Here is a 22,150-nt window from a genome sequence, read left to right as displayed (position 1 = left end):
ACACTTCTTTCCAATGTATAGGTTGATCCTGTTCTTTTTTGTTTCTCCATCTCAGAAAGAGGTTAGAGCTCTGGGCCTCAGCAAATATAAGTGCACCTCAGTTACTTACTTAATGTATTTTGCACTAGAAAATCTGGCAGACACATGAAAAATCAACCTTCTGCAGTAGCTAGAATGGACTGCCATCTTTCTGGCATCTTAGTTTTGAAGTCAACTCCTACTGAGTTTGATCTTCCTGACTAGAAACTCAGGACAGGCTTCTGCATTTGGCCCAATAATACTAAAATATAATAAAGTAGTCGAACCTCTCTTTAAGGAAAATATCAACATCACAGTGTCTTCAATTCTCCATTGTCCAGTATTTAATTAAGTCACTAGACAAATGAAAGAAAATGAATGTTCAGAAACACCACAGACTATAAGGTCCTTGAGCTTCTCCAGCACTCCTTTTACGCTAGGCTCAAGGACTGGCTTTCCTTTTAAATTGCCCTAGAAGATCCTGTTTGAAACAGAGCAGAATTAGCTGGCTGCATAAGAAATCCTTGGAGATGAGAGGAATGCACAGAGCTGCAGCACTCTGCCAGGCACTGAGCACTGCTCCAGCACATAGCACACACCTGGAAAGCTGCCATCATCAGCAGATGAGCTTTAGAAAAAGGAGTTGAAATAGTTTAAACACGGGTGCCCACATGCAGTGCCCACCCTACATCTCGTCCATCTGATGGGCAATATATTGCAGAGAAGAGCACGTCCTCACATCTCCACTGCTTGGCACTACAGTCCCAGACTCAGACCAACTTCAGCACAACTGAAGATGCTGCTCACACTGCTCCTACCCGCAAGGCAGAACCTCCAGCAAGGGGCAGCACTCACAGTATGGAGCAGTAACTTCTAAAGACCACCACTGGTGTTTGCTCCAGTGCCCACAAAACAAGGTCTCTAGGGAAGCCAGAGGGGAGGTCTTAATCACACAGGATCCTCTCCAGGCACCAGAATTGCCCAGGTTCACAACGACAGAAAAGGCAGCTAAACGGTGTAAGAAGCTTCTGTCCTGCCTACACCAGAAACTTCATCGTGGGACTTATGATTTACACCCTTTTGGACCTGATAGAGTTTGGCCATGCTGGACCCTGGGAAAATTATAGGCACAATGGGAATAATTTATTTTAACAAACTAAAAATGTATTGTGCTTTTGGAAAGAAATTCATTAATATTACGCTTCCATGGAGTAAAAACATTATGTGCCAATATATTTTCTGCCCCGACTTCGGAAACAGGTTCCCAACTCTACAATTACATAAATATGTTAGTGAGCACAGATTTATGTGTACATAATTCCTTCTTTCATCTAATGTATTTGCAGGTAAAAACTTCACTAACTTGTGTAATAGGTCTTACGTGTTTGTAATATATCTCTACCTGAAGAGTAGCAAATTACAATAGCCAATTCTGTATAAGATATCGGACTGCTGCAGGGGAAAAAAACAAACAAAAAATCAAACAACAATACTAACAAAACCAAAAAAGCACTGATCTCATATTTAAAACTGTTTTCCCAACTTTTTCTCCCCAAAAATGCATAACATTAGTGTGTAAAAACTAAACCACCACATGAGGCATATTTTAAAGCCTCATATAATCAATGAAGTTTTTATGGCATCCTCAGAGCAAAGAATGTCCAAATATGGCTGAGAGTTAAGTAACCTGAGAATTGACTGCTCTTAATGAATTCACAGAAGTTTTTAAGTCCACATTTACCAAGAATCAGAAGAGAAATAAAGGGAAGAGAACAAGGTTCAACTCATTTTCCTGTACTATTCTCTAAAGATATGGGGTTATAAACATCCTCCATATCTTGGATACTAGAGGCATCTGTTGAATCTTGGTCGCTGACTACAATTCCTACTGAAGAAAGGCTGGAAATGAAAGAGTGCATCTTTCTTGCATAAATATCTCTAATGTTAAAATAGGGTAGGTCGTTACACTTCTCTTTGCGATCATTGTTGCATTGGTCTGTATCAATAGCTTTTTGCTTTTGATAGTACTTAGAAAACTTATTGAAAATGATGGTGATTGGAAGTGCTACCACCAGTATCCCACAGATAATGCATAGGGTGCCAAGTAGCTTTCCAGCAAGTGTGACTGGGTAAGTGTCCCCATAACCAACAGTGGTCATGCTAATGGTTGCCCACCACCAGCAAATAGGGATGCTCTGCAGTTCTGATGAGTCGTCATCTTTCTCCACTGAGTAGACGAGCACTGAAAAAATAGAAATCCCAACAGACAAAAACAAAAGCAGCAGTCCAACTTCTTGATAGCTATGTCTCAGAGTGGCACCTAAAGACCGCAGTCCTACGGAATGCCTGGCCAGCTTCAGGATGCGAAATATCCTCATTAGTCGCAAGATCTGAACCACTTTCCCCATGTTTTCAATATCTTCGCTTTCTTCTTCCTTTGTGTCCACAGCCAGTGTGGCATAAAATGGGATAATAGAGACAAAATCAATAATATTGAGTGGTTTCTTCCAGAACTTCTTTTGACTTGGAGCGGCGATGAGCCTGATCACTAGTTCACCAGTAAACCAGATGATGCACGTAATCTCCACAGCTTCCAGTACAGGGTCTTCAATCTCCCTGTCATGGGCATCCACCCTGTGAAATTCTGGCATGCTGTGAATGCACATGGCCACAATTGATGCCAGGACAACACTCAGGGATGACACGGCAATTAACTTGGCAGACAAGCAGTATGCAGGATTTTCCATTCTGACCCAGATCTTCCTTCTTATTTCACCAAAGCACAGATTGTCAAACTTTTCTAGCTCTTTATCAAATATGGATGACTCTTCATTAGAGGAGTCTATACTGTCATTGCTCTTCTGATCCCAGTCTTTATCAGGACCTTCTTCTTTCCTTTCTTGGTACCGATTGCTGCAGCAGGAATCAATAAACAGCTCATTTATTCCCCAGTACTCTATTTCCTGGCAGAAGGAAAAGACACAGAGTTCTTCCATAACGTGGAGTTTGCCTGTATAGTAAAAATTCAGAACATATCGGAACAAGGAAGGATTTCTGTCAAAGTAATATTCTTTATCTGCAACACTATAATCATCACACAGTTCTAAAATAGCCTCTTCTGAATGGCATTTGAGAAGTTTTCCGAGTCTAGTATGGGGGAATCGGAGCAAGGTGCTTTGATCCACTGACTGCTTAAAGCCACCCACATTCAAATTGATAAGTTCTGTATCTTTGCCAGGTCTGCGGAAAAATTCACCGTAAACCATTTTGGACAGACAAGTTCCACTGCTGTTGCCCAGTGAGATTACATTGAACCTGAAAAGAACACAATATATTGTTAGAGCATTTAATTCAGTTTTGCTCTTGTGACATATTCTTTTTTCCATCTCCGGTTACCCTGAAATGCTGTAACAAAACAAACAAACAAACAAAAAGAAGAAACTAAATGATGAATACTATTATTCAGCATTTCACAGACATAGTTTTAAATCAGTTTGATAGTTTAACACAGCTTTACCAAATTTGAAAGCAATAGGTTCTGGTTTAGGTCTCCTTTTTCCCAGGGTGAAGGAAGAATGTTTCATTCAATTATGCAAAAAATTTTTAATTTAAAGACAGAAGACTTGTCAATCCATCAAAATATTTAGTACAAAGCTTTAGAGCAGGTGTCTCTCAACTATGTTTCAGCAGAACTGTATTGATTTATACGATGTTGCAATTTATAATCCACTACGTTCCAATGCTGTTTGCTTGAATGTGAACTGCAATTACTCCTGTTGACATATCAATTAATTTACTTCTAGAGTAATCCCCAGAAAAACATCCTGTATTCTTGAAAACATATTAAAAGTGCATTTAAAGATTTCCAATTCCTGCCTCCAGAATTTAAAGATTTCCAATTCCTGCCTCCAGATACATATACAGGTATCTACAGTCCCATCAGTTACTTTTCTATCTGCCTTCCCACTCACCTGAAGTGTCACAACCCTCTTATGACCTTGGTCAGTTCCAGAAGCAATTCCTGTTCTGCCACAGCATAGCTACTACCACTATGGCAATGCTGAGAAGTTGGTGTTGAAATGTCATTTCTGGAAACAGGAGCTTTCAGAGATGGAACCTCCAGAGTGATTTTGCCTCAATAACTAACTGCGGATACCTGCAGATAGATAGAATGACATTTAAACGTTTCCATATTTTACTGTAATTTAAAACATTCAGCTGAAATTGGATTCAGAAAGGATGTTATAGTTACTAAGTTAACTCTTACAGTAGAACAGCTTTCTTGCTGTCCTTTTAAAAAGCAGTTGTCTTCGAGCCAAAACGGGCAGTTCTTACACTTGTCATCAGACTATATATAACTTCTGACCACGAGGAAAGCAAATTTTTTGATCTCTGACACTTAAACATTAATTGATGTGTACTACACTAATTTATTTCAATTTAATATAGAAGTAAATTAATTTTAAATGTGACAAGATCGCATCAAAATTCTCCAGTCCTAAGAGATGACACCATATGGCATCATGCTCAGCATACAGAGCTCGGGAAGAAGAAGGAAATGGGGTACCTTCCGAGTGATGGCATTTGTCTTCCCAAGTCACTGTTACATGTGATGGAGCCCTGCTTTCCTGGGGATGGCTGAACTCCTGCCTGCCCATGAGAAGAGGTGAATAATTCCTTGTTTTGCTTTGCTTGCATGCGTGGCTTTTGCTTTACTATTAAACTTTTTCCATCTCAACCCATGAGTTTTCTCAGTTTTACCCTTCTGATTCCCTGCTCCATCCCACTGAGGGGGAATGAGAGGCTGTGTGGGGCTGATTTGACACCTGGGGTTAAACCACAACACAGAAGTCATTTTGCACCTTAAGATGTAGTTTGATGCCAGATATTTGCTAGCTAACAGAATGGTTATAAGACACAGTTTCTCCAGACACTTCCCAAGGCTTCAGCTTTTAGGAATGATTAAGACATAACATAAAAGCACTGATCTCACAAAATAAAGGCAGCAAGACTCATCCAATAAACATTACCACACTTAACCCATGATCTAGATCCAGGCCCTGTTTTGTAACACTATAAATAAAAAACCCATAAATACCATGGACTGGGGTCAAAGTATATTCAAACCCAAAAAGATTCTACTTATTGATCCATTTCAGCCAATAAAATCTCCACTTTCAGCAATTCATTAAGATGAGAACACTAGCAATGTAAGCCAGCACTATAAAAACCAGGCACAATCTCAGATCATAGAATCACAGAAATATAGAAACAATTAGGGTCAGAAGGGACCTTAAAGATCATCTTGTTCCAGTCCTTCCTGTCATGACCAGTGACACTTTGACTACACCAGGCTGCTCAGAGCTCCATTCAACCTGGCCTTGAACACCTGCAGGGATGGGACATCCACAGCTTCTCTGTGCAACCTCTGCCAGTGTCTTACCACCCTCACAGTAAAGAATTTCTTCCTAATATCCAATCTAAATCTACACTCCTTCAGTTTAGAGCCATTCCTCTTGTCCTATCTGGAGGCACCTCTGACCGTGACAACTACAAAGCAAGTTTTACTCAGAAATAACTAAAGCAAGAACTTAGTTGCGCAGTAAATCCTAAGTACAATAGACTGACTTACTGTTGAGACAGCAGTATAAAACCACATTGATTATGCAGATGATAGTCATAATGGTGCCTCCATGAAATTGTTCTATATAATAAATTCAGTGAGCAACAATTTACTGCTTTATTTTGAGGGCACTGTAGTCACAATTTGTGCAAGATACAGAAAGAAAGTGGATCTTGCTTAAAAAGGCCATGGTCCGGAACCTGCTGTATTATTAGTATTACGTGATTTTTTAGGTTATGAAAAGAATGTACTGGAAAGATTCATGATAGCTAGGTCAAGAGGAGCTTCAGGATCTGAAGACTGTCTTGTTTGACTTGCAGGGACCTTGATTCCTGAGCCATGGTTTGTTGTGCTAGGTACCATCAGAACAATTTGAGGCATTTAAACAAGTGAATCCAGCCACAGGGTGCCTCAACACAACATGGTCTGCCTCAGCACAACATGGTCTCTACTCAAGGGAACCCTTTACCCACTGAAACAACTTTTTCTACTCCAGGGTAAAAACTACTCATCTGGAAACAATTTTTTCCTTAAGTGCCTTGAGTGCCAAAGTCTGTGTCAGGAACATCCTAAGAACAGAGAGCTACCACAAACTTTGCAAGTCTCAACTTAAAGAGCAACATTAACCTCTTTGATCTTCTGTAAACAAGTATTCATATATAACATAATAAACTGCTAACCATTCCAAATCACACACTTCTTACCCTGGAGAGAGTACAAGAGAGCAAGTAAACACATACCAGATGTTAGTTACTTGTTTGCTTTAATTGCTTCAGTTGTTTCAGTGAGCTACTGTATAAGGACTCATGGAATAAAAAATGAAATGACACAGAAGAAAGATGCTTACTGGAATAATGGACATTATTTTCCAAGATAATGAAAAAAATCCAACAAATAGAAGTTCCAAATGTTAAGCTTGAGGGCTAAATAAAAGCCAGTCATAAGGAAAGCTGTGTGAAAAGGATACAAACATTAGAATAAAAAACAAAACAACAGGATCTAACTCTTCCCAGTCCAATTTGAAGATGGGCTCTAGCCAGCACTTCTGCAGTCATACACTGTTGGTGAGGCCACAGGCCCATTGTCTGCTTGGAAGGGGGACTGCAAATTTCTGGGCTTTTAGCACGCTGTTAAATCCCTAAAGCTCACAAAAGGAGAGTCACAGAGACAGAGTTTGCATATATGATCCCTCTGAGACAGCTATGCCGCAGATGTATAACATACCCCAAAGTGTTGTGGTTTTCCAACCTCTTTTGGAACAAACCGCTTAAAGATTTTTAGTGGTAATGTGGATCCCAGACTACACATTTATTTGTCAGCAAAATTTTGCTTTCTCAGTTATTTCAGTTATCTTCCACATAGTGTCTACACGAAGTCTCCATTCTCTGTGACGTTCTACATCACAAGCTGCAGAACATCTTTTTGGACATGCTGCGCATTTGAGCATGGTAGTACCTTGGCTACTGGTAACTCCAAATTAGGGCAGTTTCAGCTTTTCTGTGATTACTCAGGCACAATAGAAAGAAAGTTTAACTGCTTTGCAGTTGGATAGGCTTTGTTGTGTTCTACCACTTAAAATACTCAAAGACAGCACAAGCCTACAGATTTTCTAGCAGTCTGCTCCATGGCTATGCTCTCCATAGCCTCGCCTCCTGCTTCCTGAACAGCTGCACTTCATAAGCCTCTGAAGACTAAATTCACATTCCAGGATGGTTTCCTCTAAGTTGAAGAAACATAAATACAAGGGCCTAGTCCTGCTCAGATTGAAGTCACAAGGGATACAATACTGACATCGCATACAAATCTCGGTAACTCTACAAAGTACTTCCAGAACTCAAGGAAATTTTTTCCCAAGGAATCTGATGATCTTGGTAGATTTCCATTTTAGGGTTCCCATTCAGAAAATTGAGTTCTGAGCAAATTCACTCTCAAGGGTCTTATTATTTGCCATGCCCAGTCACCAGATCATGCAAATACCTCGGCTCGAACTTCTGCTAATTTCCTGACAGTTAACAGCTTCTCCAAATTTCCCTAGCTACACATATGCAGTTTTAGACAACTACTTTTGAAAAAGTTGTGGATATGACCCTAACAAACTTCAGCTCAGGATCAACATTTCACTGATTTTTTAAGTGTTTGAGTTTCTCCACTCATCACAGGACAAATACTTGTCTAAAGCACTGCCTAGGAGTACTGTCTATGCTTTCTGACTCACTGAGCAGAGAAAAACATCTAAATGCATATATAGTTTACTTGATCAATCATAATTAGGGATTTGGACTGAAAGTCAGTTAGTATGACTTAAGCTGTTCTCTGTCAGCAGGGCAGTAATAACTGCTTTAGCACACATAATTAAGCCTGAAAAAATGTAAGATAATATTACTTGGCACAGCCTCTTTCAGTGTGATATAAGACGTAACATTCAACTCCCCTTTGTAATATTCGAGACAGTTAACTATAAAGTCATTCACAGCCTGTGGAGGCAGAGGTTAACTTTAAAAAGTCATCTAGCACAAACAGCAAGCCCATCTGAAGAAACTGCTATGTGGTTATGGACCTTCTGTGAGGCAAAGAGGATAAATTCATCAGCTAAACTATTTGATCAGTTGTAATTTATTTTTTATATTCCATTGGCAGTAACATCCTTTATCCAGAATACTGCATTAAAACATCATGAAAATAATAGAATTATGCAATTACATTTCTTTTAAAATGGATTTAGTAGAACCTCCCAGAAGACCTTAGGTAGATAAAGTTTGAATTTAAATACCCAGGGCCAAATTTTGTTCTGATGTTATTTCCAAGGAAGCCTACTTGGCTATGTTCACCCCTGTAAAATTCAGTTTTAGAAACTGAACTTATGCCAAATGTTTGTGCATCTTTGCAATAAAATGAAACCAGAAAGAAATTATAATAATTTGGAAACAACAGTAGCTGCTGACAATAAAATGTAAAATTATTTAAATATCCATACCTGTGGAAAAATAGTCTTCAAATATAGTTTTGGGTTTGTTTTTTTTTTTTTTTTAAATCACCTCCTCCAAAAGACTAATAAGGAAAAAATAAAGCTATTCTAACTCAGAGTAAAAGAACACAAGCAAGAAGAGCAATAAGCATCTCTAGCCCATGGTTCATACCACCTAGCTTAGGTACAGGTTTTCAAGGGGGGTGAATCACCAGAGGTGGGGTCCTGTCCCCCCCTTGGGGGGAAGAAAGACACGTGACACACACACACTAGGATGAAGAGACACACACTAGGATAAAGAGCCAGAGAGATGTCTGCCTGCTCAGCGCAGTAGGCAGCTTTTTATTTAGCTCTCCCACTTCTACTTTCCCACACACACAACACAAACATATTCCCACAAAAACACCGAGGAATGCCGCACCTGCACTCAGCTAAACAGATTCAACCTTGTACTCCTTACAACTCAAGGCTGTGTCCATGGGAACTATCTAATTAGCTCCACTCCTCCCATGGAAAACGGCCCAACACTTCATAACATTCCAAAACCCTCAAACTTCAGTTGTGGGGCTGTGACTTCACCCCACAGGGTCCACCTCTGCACTGACTAGATAAGCAGCCTATATGACTAGTGCTGTAAGGTGTATAACTTCCATGTGACTAACAGGAGGTAAAATGGATCCTGCCAAAGTGAAATTCTGCTGATTTCCACTATGAGGATGCTGGTGAGGACAGAGTATATGCAAAGGTTGGGTATGAAAAAGGGGTATGGGAAAAACACACCGGTTGTAGCATCGACATGAGAGAAGCTTCTTTGGGAATGCAGTCTGTGATCTGAATTGCTTTCTCATATACATAAAGAACAAGGAGCAAGATCTAATATCATCAAAATGTCATCTTGTAAAATTATTAAAGTGAAAAAAAAAAAAAAAAAGAAAAAGGTATTTTCTACCTGACTTGAAAAGCCCCTGGAGATAACACACATTATGAGAGTTAACAAGGCTTGCATCATTCAATGTTCCCAAAGGCTCTGTAATTTATATTCTGTTCCTATAAATCAAAATATCATTATCCACAACTAAGTGGAAATGACAGATTAAAATGTGTTTGCTTGAAAATCCACCCATAAATCCCCACCAATTAAGTGCAGTTATAGTACTGCAGTTACAATACCTATTCCACAAATGCCTTCCACAGACAGCTGACCACATTAAGCATCTCCTTGAGCTCTATTGTCTCAATGGTTGAAGTTCATAGACATAATTGAGGAGAAGATACCAAAGACACTATTAGAGCCAGATCAGTGATGCTGTGGTTTGATGGTAAAAGAAATTGTTTCTCTCCAGGTCAATTATTTTGGCAATAATCTTGTTTGACAGGTCATCTTAATGGCACCCATCAAGAGCACAGCTTCAAAACATGAAGTACTGTTTGAAGCGGACACTGCAACTTGTATGTCAAGGGACTCCTGCAATGACAGCAATTTCTACAGATCCCTTCCTCAATTAATATTCTATACTCCATTTTCCACTGAGTTCTCAATTGCTGCTATCCAAGGACTTATCCAATGAACACAATGAACAAAATATTCTACATCTATTGCAGTAATTTGTAGTACCACTAGTGGTCAAAAACATCTGATACATGACTCCAGGATCAGATACTTTTCCACGTAGGAAAAAAAAATGTGTAGAATGAAAATATATCAACATACTTCTTGAAAATAAATTCTGCAGTCTCATTTATCATTGGTGAAATTGTATTCCGCTTATAGAGGCAGTTTGGTTTTGAAAGGTTAACTACCTCAGCAAATAAACTGATGCAGATATCCAGACACAGAAAGCAGTGTGCCTGAACTCACACAGCAGACCAGCCGTCCACAAACAAGCTCAGCCCACACCCTTGCACACCATTACACTCTTCCCAGTCTCCTCCATAGCTATCACACATCAGGTACTGGTATGCCGAGACACTCGGGCCCAGAGCCAGCAGTCACATGCACTCTGACAAACCAGCCTGACAGTAGGTAATGAAAAAAAGTACATTTAGCTAGAATAGAAAATCTAAATATCATTCCTGCATTTATAGTGCAGTTTCAAGAGGCAGTGTTTGTACCAAGAGGGTATGATGACAGAGGGGAGAAAATGCCCCAACTATCCCAACACTATAATCCCTCCAGGCCTAACAGAAAGAGATAAACAATCAGACATGATATATTTTCTCTAATACACAGATTCCTGAACCATTTAAGATCTCCTGAGTTTTCAAAAGTGTTAATGGTTCACAAGCCTCTACACAGAGGCAAATTATTCCCACAGTGAACCACAACTCTTCCACATCAAGGAAAGGAACATGGAGTTCAGTGCAATTCAGAATATTCTTATCTCTGGAAGAGGTAGAGAGTATTAAAATTAAGGTTTAACTCACTGCCAAGAAGATCGACCTGATACTCAAAATTTTCCATTCATTAGTCCATCCTACATTTCCTGATTGCAAAGTAGAACTAGCTAATTCTTATTTCTCACTTTGTAGTCTGAGGAATTGTCCTCTAATTCCTAGTACAGATGGCAGAAGTGTCGATCATTTCTGCTCCCAGATTATCTCTTCCCCCTCCTAGTCTCTCTCTTTCTTTTTTCTTTCTTAATTTTTCATTTTTGGAAGCAAGGCAATATTTCTAAAGGACACAAAGTCCAATCGTAACAGTCAGTGTCACTGTTTGAAAAAGTTGTTCTGAAAAATCTAAACTCTATGCATCTCATAAAGCAGGATTTTCCACCTTAAACTAGGAAGACACATCTAGAAACATAAACGCCAGGGTTACATTGTAACACATCATACCAGAAAAAACTGTTAGGAGACATGAAATCAGTTCTGTCTGTGCTACCAGTCACACCATCAGCAACAGGACCAGAGGAGCTAAAAGGGCAATTCAGGTGAAAAGCACAGTGCTAAACCACTTACTTGGTTACCTATAACCTCTGAATCCATTACAGTTTTATTCTGTAAAGTCCTGGCTTTGGGATAAGCAGCTTGAACAAAATTCTCTCCCCACAATATTGTTCTGGGTATATCTCAGTCACTTTGTTGTTTTTCTTTCTTTATATCTTTATAAATAAAATACTTACATCAGTAATATGCTATTGAATACAGAAAACAGGTTTAGAAAGGACCTTGAAGAGTAATATAATTCAATTCTTCCCCTACCTCAAGGCAGTTACTTCTAGACAATTTTTGACAGATTTTTATTTAATCTCCCATGATAAAGCCTGCCCAGAGAAGTTGTGGAATTTGACCCAGTGCTTGAATGCCCTTGTTCTCTCAAAAGTATTTTCCTAACATCTACTTAAGCTTCTGTGCTGCAGTTCACGCCCGTGGCTGTATATACTTAAGAATAGATTTGGAATAGGATGGAGTTACTGAAGATGGACAGCAGAAACAGGCTATCTACAAATTCTCCATAACAGTTCAGTTTCTTCTTTTACTTGCCAGTCTGAGTAAATAAAGTTAAATGGTATTTATTTTTTTTATGTTTTTTCCAAAAGTCTGTTAATTTCACAGATAAAAAAAGGTTTTCTTTACCACGGTGAAATTCTCCAAGATAATCACAGAGTCTCTTAGGCAACAAGAACACAAGCAATTGTTATTGTGGATATTCTGAGTGAAACATTCAACAGATAATCTGTAAAAACATTTGTGTTTGAAGCGCGGTAATCTCACCAAAGGAGTCTGTGCTGTTCAAAATAAATTCTCTTGACCCAAGACAACCCCGAAACAGAGCTCCAAATCTCACTTAAATAAAAGTCCTGCAGTCTGCTTCGATCCAACATTCATTTTCATAGCACCCAAGTAACTTTTAGAACATGTTAGCATGCGTGACATGAGGCCACAGGCTAAGGAGGGTTATGTGGAGGCAGCCAGAGAGAATATCTGCAAGAGACTTTCCTGAGCATGGAAACCTCTGAATGCAGAAAATGAGTCGGACGTAGCCTTCCAGCCAACACTGGGAGCAGCTGGCCAAGCCAGGTTGAGCCAGCTGTGTGCATCAGGTGCCATCTCATAGTGGGAGACAAGCAAGTATGGTGCTACAGAAATGCTGGATGCAGACTAAGCTCTGAGGATGTGTGGTTCAGAGCCACTGCGTAAGCCCTACTCATACTGAGGCCTCTGGAAGTCTCCATCTCTTGGGCACTCAGATTTTGGTACATGCTCACCACTCCTACACCAGACATTTAGTTACACTGCTCCTCTTGATTTTCCAAACTAATTTGCGGTGAAAAGTCCTTTGGAGGATCCTTTTTCCCACCCAACATTCAAAGCTGGTCCAGTTAAAGGAGGCTGTTCAAGGCTAAGTGATTTTTTATTATCTCCAGAATTTCCCAGATTCTCTAGACAACCTGGTCCAGTCGGACCCCTCTTATTTTTCCTGAAGTCACTCTTTTCTTCCAGTTTGGGTTTACTGGCTTGCATCCCATTGCTGAGTATTTCTGAGAAAAGTTACCCATCAGGTAACTTCAGAGCACAGTAAGGTTTCCCCTGCACCTTCTCTCTTCCTAAACTTAACAAACCCATCTTTGTCAGCCTCTTGTATGCTGTGTGCTCCAACCCCCAATCATACTGATGACCTTCTGTGAGACTCACTCCAGAATGTGAATGTCGGTAGTGGAGAGCCCAAAACTGGACACAGTTCTTCAGACACAGTCTCACAGTGCCAGGCAGGAAGGGACAACTGCTGGTTACAGCCTTGCTAATAAAGCCTAGGATGCAGCTGGCCTTCATTGTGAGGGCACACTGCTCATTCCTGCCCACTCCTGCTCACCATGTTGCCTACCAGGATGCCCATGCCCTTCTCTACAGACCTGCTTTCCATTCTGTCAGCCCCCCAGACTGTTGCATGGGGCTACTTCATCCCAGATGGAGTTTCTCCAGGATGATGACATCCCTTTTAATAGCATCCCATCAGCATATCAGTGTGGTGTTAGCCATCTCAGTCCTCAAAAACCAAAGGTATTTTCCCTGTTTATTTCAATTTGACTGTCCCCACAAAGCATTCAGCAAGAAAGGACATTTGCCAGAAAATGAAGGAAGTGAGTACATGACAGGCTAAGATATAAAATTGCATCACTGCACCACTGTTCAATTGAATATTCATAGCAGAAGCTGAGGCATTGCCATTGCACACAAAAAGGAACAGCCAGCAAATAAGTTTTTCACAAAATAAGCATCAGTCCTAACCAGTTCAACTCATTTCAGTATTATTACTACCCTTCTTTTTTTCAGGAGTGATGAGTAGCTACTAATACCTGGATTTCCATATGCAAAGTAATATCACACATTAGCACGACCTGTAAGGTACTATAGGTGGTTATGTGTGTGGGCTGGATTCTGGCCAATGCATAAATTTGCACAGCCCATAACAACAGAACCATTTAATCAACCCAATGTCAGACCCTATGAAGTTACTTGGATGTAATTTTCACCATTGTCTTTCAATGAAAGAAAGTTTTGGGCAAATATAAAGCCCAAACAGATTAGAAGGAATTTCACAAGTCAGAATCCAGCCCTCTCTCTCCTTCTTTCTCCCACCTTATTTCAAACATATTTTTCTAATGTCTAAGATGACCCATACAAATGTCCAGAGTAGAAAAATGAAGGCAGGTGGTTGGATAAATCCTAATCTCACAAAATTAGCAGAGGTTTTGTGGAAGCCTTTAACAGGACAAGGGATTTTTCAAGTTTTTGCCTGGGTTAAACTTCAGCTAGACAGATTCATAAACTCCCACAAGGATGCCCACAGATTTCGAAGGCACCACAATATGGAGGCAGTACATACCAAAAGGTCTAGAGGAAAATCTGAGATCCTGACTACATGTCTTTAGAGAAAGAATTAGAGTTAATTAAGCATATGCAGTGCATTGGAAGAAACCAAGAGCAATACATATTAGCTTTTAGTTGGTAGTTTCCATTTATAAGCTACTGCTTGAAGCAAAACACTGAACACCACTGCAAGCAAAAACCTATTTGGCCTCAAGGGCAATGCTAATCCACAATATACCTGAAATTATATTTCTTTCTTTCTGGCTACTTTGAATGAAATACTTCAATATGCCCTCAGTAAGTCTTTGGAGAGAAAAATGACAACTTCTTGCCTCTCTCTTCATTTGTGTGGCAGTTTCCCACAGGCCCCAGACTTTATCTGAATACATAAACCCTTCATATCAGCTGAAATAAGTAAGATATATCACTAAGAGAAACATGTCTCATTGCCTAAGATCCAAGTCTCAGGACCAGGAGCTTTTAGAGGTGCCAGTTAAGATTAGGTCCAAAGTTTTCTGAGACTCGGTCCAAGGTTTTTAGATAAAGTTTCACAAGCAAAAAGAGTCTCAAGTCACACTGAACTTCTTAAAAGCTGTTGAATAAACTTGTGCTTAAGTATTACCTTGAACTGGAGCTTTTGCCCAGCTCTGAGGATAAGTGACAGCTTACAAAGACTCAAACACAAGCCTTGTCTCCACCACTTAACAGAACACCTCAGAAAAGGCTGGCTTCATGACCAGGTCACAGATGAAGCATCCCAGAGACCCAGAAACAAGCACTTTTTCTTGCAGCAAGTGCTTGAAGATCAAGCGTTTCTCATTTTCAAGATTCTCGGGTTTCAGTGTGTCCCACAACAACTTTGAGCACCAAACATACTATGAGCTAATCTGTCCTTTGTTTTTTTCTCTTCTGTCATCCTAACAAATTAATTGAAATAAGGGAGAAAAGCTGCTCTCTCCCTGGCCTAACACACAGCAAACTGTAAAACAAAATCACAGCTCCCTGAAAAGAAAAGTTTACAGTAGGACCATAAACATCATTACTGTTTTCAGACTAATGGAAGGACTCATGCTATCCCCCTTGTCCAATTCAAGCTTTTACCAATTTTACCAAGGTGAATTAAAAGAGTAGAATTGACCCATGCTGGCTGTCCTTTCCAGAGCAAACTGGACAGGGAGACACAGATCTTCTTAGCTTAAGAAGAACATCCAAGGTAGAGTCCTTTTCAGCAGTTTATTCAGGGGAAAAGGTGTCTCCCCCTAAAATGTCATGCTGAAACCGTCATTCAGTGCTTGTCACTAACTAGGGCTAAAACATGGAGGTCTGATTTACATTTGTGCTGCAGTAATGACTTAGTCGTTTTCAAAATGAAAACCTAACTTATGGCTCTATTTGCTCTTCTTTCAACTGGAAATAAATAGAGTTCGTAAAATTACAAAGCAGCTTTGGAATCATAATCCAGTGAAATCTGCAGTAGCAATGATTGAGGTAACGGAAGAATAAAAAAAAAAATTAAAAGAAAGAGAAAAGATAAAATAAAGACTTCAATAAAGACAAGTCCTCTTTGAGACACATCCGATCCTTCACCACCCCTGTTTTAAATATCCTGACTGACTGATTGTACAGAAAGTGATATTGTAGATTTATCACTGCATCTCACAAGCTATGAGTTTGATTATTCTCTCACTGAAGTCAAGTGGGAGAATCCCCTTGCCCTCTGCAACACACTCCCCTTTAGTATCAAGGACATTTCCGAGCTGAAGCTTTCACAGCAGTTAATACTGCTGGAAGCAGCAATAGCTCTTGTCTGCTAAAGGAGAGGAGGTAGAAGAGAAGTGAGGAACAGAGTAGAGCTATCAGAAGTGTTTCCAATTTTTATTAAACTACCCAGGCTGTGTATTAACTCCTCCATGCAAATCAAAGCTGTCATAGATTTGTCCTGAGTTGGTTATCTGCCTCCCACAGGTAACCTGCCTGTACTTACACGAACAGCAGCAAGCAATTTGTTAGGCCCAAAGAATAAGAAACAGAGAAATATTAAATGCCTCCTATATGGGGCAGCAAATTGCCAATATTAAGCTTTACAAGATCATTACATCCAAGATAGTTCTTTGTCCATAAATCTCATAGCATTTTATTAACTTATAAGTGCTGTGAGGCAGATACTTTGAGCTCTATGCTTTGGAAACCAAACCTGAGACTTGAGATGTGACCTGCTCAATGTTACATAGCAGGTCAACATGTTCTGCTTCAACATCCACAAGTTCATAAAGCCTCTGTCTTTGCTTTGCTTTTAGTGAGAACCAAAAGAAAAGACAAGCAATGCTCTGCACAGGTTGAGCTCTGAGTCTGTCATTAGAGTACCCCTGGGCTAGAATGATTAAACACATGGAAGAATTAACCAGTTTTTAAGGTATCAGTTGGCATCTAAATTACTTGTCCAAGTTGATGAACAAAGGACAAAAATATACAGAAGAGGAAATAAAAAGGAGAAGTAACATTCTGTCTCAGATCATAAATAAACTATCTTCCTTAAACCAGCCACACTGGTTGGTTGAAGTCCATGTGGCCTTAGGTGGTTGTTACTGACAGGCTGGTAAGACCAAAACATTTCCAAGAAAGGGGAAAAAAAAAAAAAAAAAGAAAAGTTAATTTATTAGCCCTTACCCTTAGACAATCCTGTTCAGAGTACATGCAGCTCCAGCAGTATAGGGGTACCTTCAGGGCACTCACACCTTGCCAGCACAACCCCTTGCAGGGTGAGAGGGGACAACTGCACCTCTTGCTGCTGCTGGCAGAGGTGAGGATGGTGCCACACTTGCCTGTCTGCCACCACATGTGGATTGATTCTGTTGGATCACAGTCCTGCAGCTCCCCCCGCCCAAGATCAACATTTAAGACATAAACCTACCTGCAGGAGATGGCAGCAGACACTGAGCAAGCTGAAGTCAGGCAGATGTCTGCAGCCAGGGCACGTGGCTGCTCTGAAGAGAAGGGAGCCCAAAGGGCTAAGCTGTAATGGCCTCCCCTTGCATCCCCTCCCAGAAATTCCTTGGCAGCCATGAGAGACAGTAAACCGAGACCTCTCACCTCAGTCCCCACTCACCTGTCAGGGATGGGAAGGCAAAATGGATAAGACATTTTAGTGTGAAGGACAAGAAGACAAGCTGGAGAGTTTGTGGATAAAAGGATGGAGAACAGAAAATCATGCTAAGACCAAGGACATCGGGAGTACCCAGCAGACTGACGGCAGTGAGAGAAACAATTTAGAGAGGCAAAAACAAGTGAAGCCTTCCAAGAACCTTTATATCAACATTATCAACCACAGAGACCATGTTTACCCCAGACACTCTAGCTCCTTGCAGAACACAGCATGAAAACCAAGGTCTCAGGTTTTACCTGTAATGCAGCAAAATGGCCCAAAATCTAGAGCAAACTAAGCTCCAGAACAAAAACAGTGACCACAATGGGACCTTCTAACATAAGTGAGAAAGCTCATCTTTCCAGAAGACATATTTTTCTAGAAAATGACTGTGGAATGAGCTCCCTCAGAAACACCATCTTCCTCTGCAAGCAAGATAAAAATTCCAAAAGTCACCTCTTCTAGAACAGAAAGAAAAACAAAACAAAAGAAAACTACTACAAGCAACTGCCACATAGAGAGCTCCCCTCTAAGAAAAATGAGTAAGTTATCCACAAATGGCAGATGACAGCAGTTTAACACAATGCTGTTAGGACTTCAGATACATTATGAATGAGACAAGATAGAGCAGAACATATTCAAATAAAGTGGAAAATACAGTATAAAGGAAAGAAGCATCAGAAAAATATAGGAAAATGAAAAGGGCCAGAAGGAAATGGGGAATAAAAAAGAATAAATGGTAAAGAATGGAGCAGCATACCAAGGTAACACTTCAAAGCAGATGATTCCCTGGCATTAACTGGTGTAGAATCATTGACTGGAACAGGTCAAGGACAGTTTCTGTCAGCTAAGGATTTGGTCCTCCACATAGAATCAGACAATGGCAATAACAGCATCCTGCTTGGTTTTCTCAGGGTCTTTTCCCCCTTAGAAAGTTAAGCAGTAACACAGGAAGAAAATAAGATGACCCTATAAATTAAAAGGAGAAGGAGGCTAAACAGAAAAAAAAATAGATGAGGAGCAAGAAATAAAAACAAAGAGATAGGGCAAAGGCAAGATAAAAAGAAAATATCCACAGATTAGTGGAATACATTTTATTTATTCATGAGTTCTGTTTTATTATGCATCCTTGGCAGATATCCCACAACAGAAAATTTGCAAGGCATAGAATGATGCGAGTTTAGAGTCTTGAGCCTTGTTTCTAGTCATTAGCCTTGGGCAGGTCTTTTTAATATATGTGCTCCAGTAGCAAGTAAACAAGTTCTCTAAATCAAGAGCCTTTGGACAGGAGACATGCTGCAAACAAATGGGTTCAGATGGAGAAGGATTCCAGGAGAAAAGACAGAAAGCACAACCATAAGCTGTTTTCAAGTAACCAAGCTGAAGCTTAACCTGCTAGTAAGGGTATTGCCAAACAGGATACTATCTGCTGCTCCCTCTGACCCCAACTCACATCAGACTCTGCAGAGCATCTGCCATTCAGATGCCCTCCTTGTTAACTAGCACTTATTTCACCTGAGAGTATGTGGATTCATCTTGCCCAGCTGGCAGGGAAAGGGATGCAAACAGCAGGCAGCCACAGGAGCAGTGGCAGTGGCCCCTGGCAGCGATCCCAGCACAGAGGGAGGCACTGTGTCCAGCACCAGCTTCGCTAGGGGCTCGGCCAGAACAAAGAGCACACCGCTGCCAGATGCACCAATGGCGAGCGGGGAAAGCCTGGCTGTCTCCACTCTCCAAACAGGTTTAAGATGCCTCTGCAGCTCAGCTCAGCCACTGTTGAACCCTGTTTTGCATTGAGGCTGAATGGTCTTGGCATTAATAGTTGACTGGACCCTGCCTGCAGCTGTAATTGCACAATGAAGGCAATGCTGGTGGCTTAATACCGAGTTATCATCTTTTCAGGTTTAAGGTAGTTTTATTCTGCTTGCTCCTGGAAATTTGTGAAGTCCTAGAGAGGGTGAGCAAAAAATTGCCTCTCCTAAGGGACCTCTCTGTTTCTACAAAGGAAATTGTAGTAAAATATTCAGCTCCACCTGTCCCAGGAATAATGCTTGGGGATCACACTGGAGTTTGCATCAGCTCAGCTGAAAGCCACTGTTCATTGATTTTCTTTTGCCGACACTCACAAATAGGAAGTTGAAGGGTTGCTATACTTTCTGTGGGTTGCCTTAGTGCTGAGGCTGATAACAAGACATAGACATTTATAGATAAGAAAGAAGGAAAGAGAAGAAAAAAGAAGGAAAAAGACCTTTAATGTCCTTTGCTATATACACATATAGATTTTTTTTTTTTAATTTAAGATCCACTTAAACAAATCTGTCCAGACTGTATAAAGAGATTTAACAGACAAATTAAGAACTGTGACTTAAGAAATCTGGTATTATTTCTGGACCTTTCCCACTCTTCAAATGCTGGGAAAAAAAAAAAAAAGATATAATGATACTGCACCTCTTTTTAAAAAGAACTGTTTTGAAATCGATACCTAAGAAGCACCCATATAAAAGCTACGTATGATTACTGTCAGTTAAAGCTCTTTTATCATAATTTAGCTACCTACCTATACTCAAATAATTTACAAAGTTTCAGAACATAAAATTATTTTTGTCTACCCACAGTGCTATCTCAGCAGAAATTTTGATACAGAAACTAAGAAGGTTTTTCCTTATTAGCCAATTGCCTTTTATTTCCCCTCATGATTACTGGTTTCAATACTGCTACAATGGGCAGCTTCTCCCCAGCAGTGGATATTAAATACACCTTGCAAAGTTGAAAAGCCACTTCTGCTTCCTGGCTTAGGATATCAACACCGAACAAATCCTACAAAAACTGTGTGACATAACCCTAACTGATTAGAGCAGAGAAGGATTTTGGAAAATGCTGCAGCTGTGACCAAAGAAAACGAGTGGTCCAGGACATATCTCTGAAAATGAGATCTCACCTAGGTATCCCAAGTGAGACACACAGAATCTAACTCACACATCCCCTCTGAAAACCCTAGCTTCCCTTCCGTACAAAGTGTATTCTTGCTCCCCCTGCCCCCTTAGGACGTTAGCCTGAGTGCCTTATGCCATCTATTGGCCTAGACCAGCGACAGATGCTCTGAGGAGAACTTTAATTCTGGGAAAGAGACTATGTTAAAAGGAATCTGTCAGTAGATCTGTAAATTCTGTTAATGGAATCAATACACTGCCGCTGCTCAGATCTTGAGGTCTACCTTCCCCAGCAAACATTGAGTTCAGCTCCCAGAATAACCAGCAGTTGTGCTTTGTATTAGGCAAATGAAAAAAAAAAAAAAAGTATTGACATAGGACTACCTCGCAGGCCAGAAAATCCAGAAAATGAGCAGTGAGGAAATTCACTGTCCTACAGATGCACATAAGAAAAGTCTTTTTATAAAAAGAGAAAGCTCCTTTAAAGTCCACCTGGATCTAAACTCGGGTTAACTATCCCCAACTTATTAAGTCTACTTTAGATCAGACACGCAGAGAGAACAAACTTCTCCCACATTTCTTTACCCAGAGAACCTACTGTAGTCGTTCGCGGCTGCTTAAAACTAGTTTACTTTTTAATCTAACCGAGTTTCTAAAAGAAAAGGCAGAGAGCTCTGCAATGCGAAAGGGCTCAGAGGCATCGCTATCGATCCGCTCCCGCACTGGCCGCCACAAAGCACCCGAGGAGAAGTCGGCAGGACACGGTCCCTCCGAGGGCCGGAGCGGTGCCCCTGCCCCCGCCGCCGCCCTCGGAGAGGGGCTGCACGTCCCGAGCCGGAGAGTTCAGGGCAAGACTCAGGTAGAGCACCGAAGCCCCGCACCAAGGCTCCCCCTGCACCAGGCGGCAACCCCCGCACCCCTCCTCCTCCTCCTTCTCCTCCTCCTCCCCCGACTGTTTACCCCGCAAACACACGGAGAACACACCGGGCCGGGCTCGCCGGGCTCTCCCCGCCGAGCCGCGAAGACGCTACCCCGGGGCCACGCCGGGGCCGCCCCAGCGGGCGGGAGGGCGGGCGCTGCCTACCTGGAGCCGCTCCCGGCCGCGCTCCGCCCGGCTCCGCGGGGCCGCCAGAGGTGGGAGGGGAACGCAGGCAGCGGCGGGCGGGCTCAGGCGAGTCCCCACCCCGCCTCCGGGCATCCCCCTGCCCCACGCCGCGGTCCCGTCCCGGCACGGTCGCGGAGGGTTCGTGCTGCCTCCGCCCCCGGGGGTCCCGAAGCGCCCTCGGGGAGACCTGCTCCGCACCCAGTGGTTCTGCATCGTCGCCTTGCCTCCTACAGGTCCCACAGTGTGCCTGAGAGGTGTCCCCTTTGCCTCCAGGGGCCTTGGCTCCGCTCCCACGGGTCCCATACTGCTCATGCCCGGGCGGTCAGTGCTCCCCAGAAGTCCCGCTCCGCGCCCGAGGGATCCTATTTTATGGCTGCGGGGGATCCTACCACCAAGGTTTCCTTCTGTTCTCCTGAAGAGTCCCCGCACTTTGCCTGTCAGTCCCGCACCGCATCCGCGGCGTCTCACACGGCGCCGAAGAGTCCTCCTCCGCGCCCGGGGAGGTCCTGCTCAGTAGGTCCCTGCTGGGGAGTCCCGCACCCACCCGCATCCCGTT

General features: G+C 41.6%; 1 protein-coding gene across 1 annotated transcript; it reads right to left on the bottom strand.

Annotated features, from left to right (window-relative positions):
- Positions 1 to 423: 423 nt before the first annotated feature.
- Positions 424 to 21,651, bottom strand: KCNS3 (potassium voltage-gated channel modifier subfamily S member 3). Its single transcript, XM_027641175.1, has 3 exons — positions 21,574 to 21,651; positions 3,990 to 4,174; positions 424 to 3,333 (listed from the first exon to the last, which is right to left on the bottom strand). Exon 3 carries the CDS (start codon positions 3,282 to 3,284, stop codon positions 1,803 to 1,805), a length of 1,482 nt encoding a protein of 493 aa, XP_027496976.1. The 5' UTR covers positions 3,285 to 3,333; positions 3,990 to 4,174; positions 21,574 to 21,651; the 3' UTR covers positions 424 to 1,802.
- Positions 21,652 to 22,150: the final 499 nt, after the last annotated feature.

The sequence above is a fragment of the Corapipo altera genome, unplaced genomic scaffold, assembly GCF_003945725.1.
Source record: "Corapipo altera isolate COAL_440 unplaced genomic scaffold, ASM394572v1 46, whole genome shotgun sequence".
NCBI classification, from domain to species: domain Eukaryota; kingdom Metazoa; phylum Chordata; class Aves; order Passeriformes; family Pipridae; genus Corapipo; species Corapipo altera.
The sequence above is the reverse complement of the archived record's forward strand: the minus strand, read 5'-3'. Positions and strand labels throughout refer to the sequence as shown.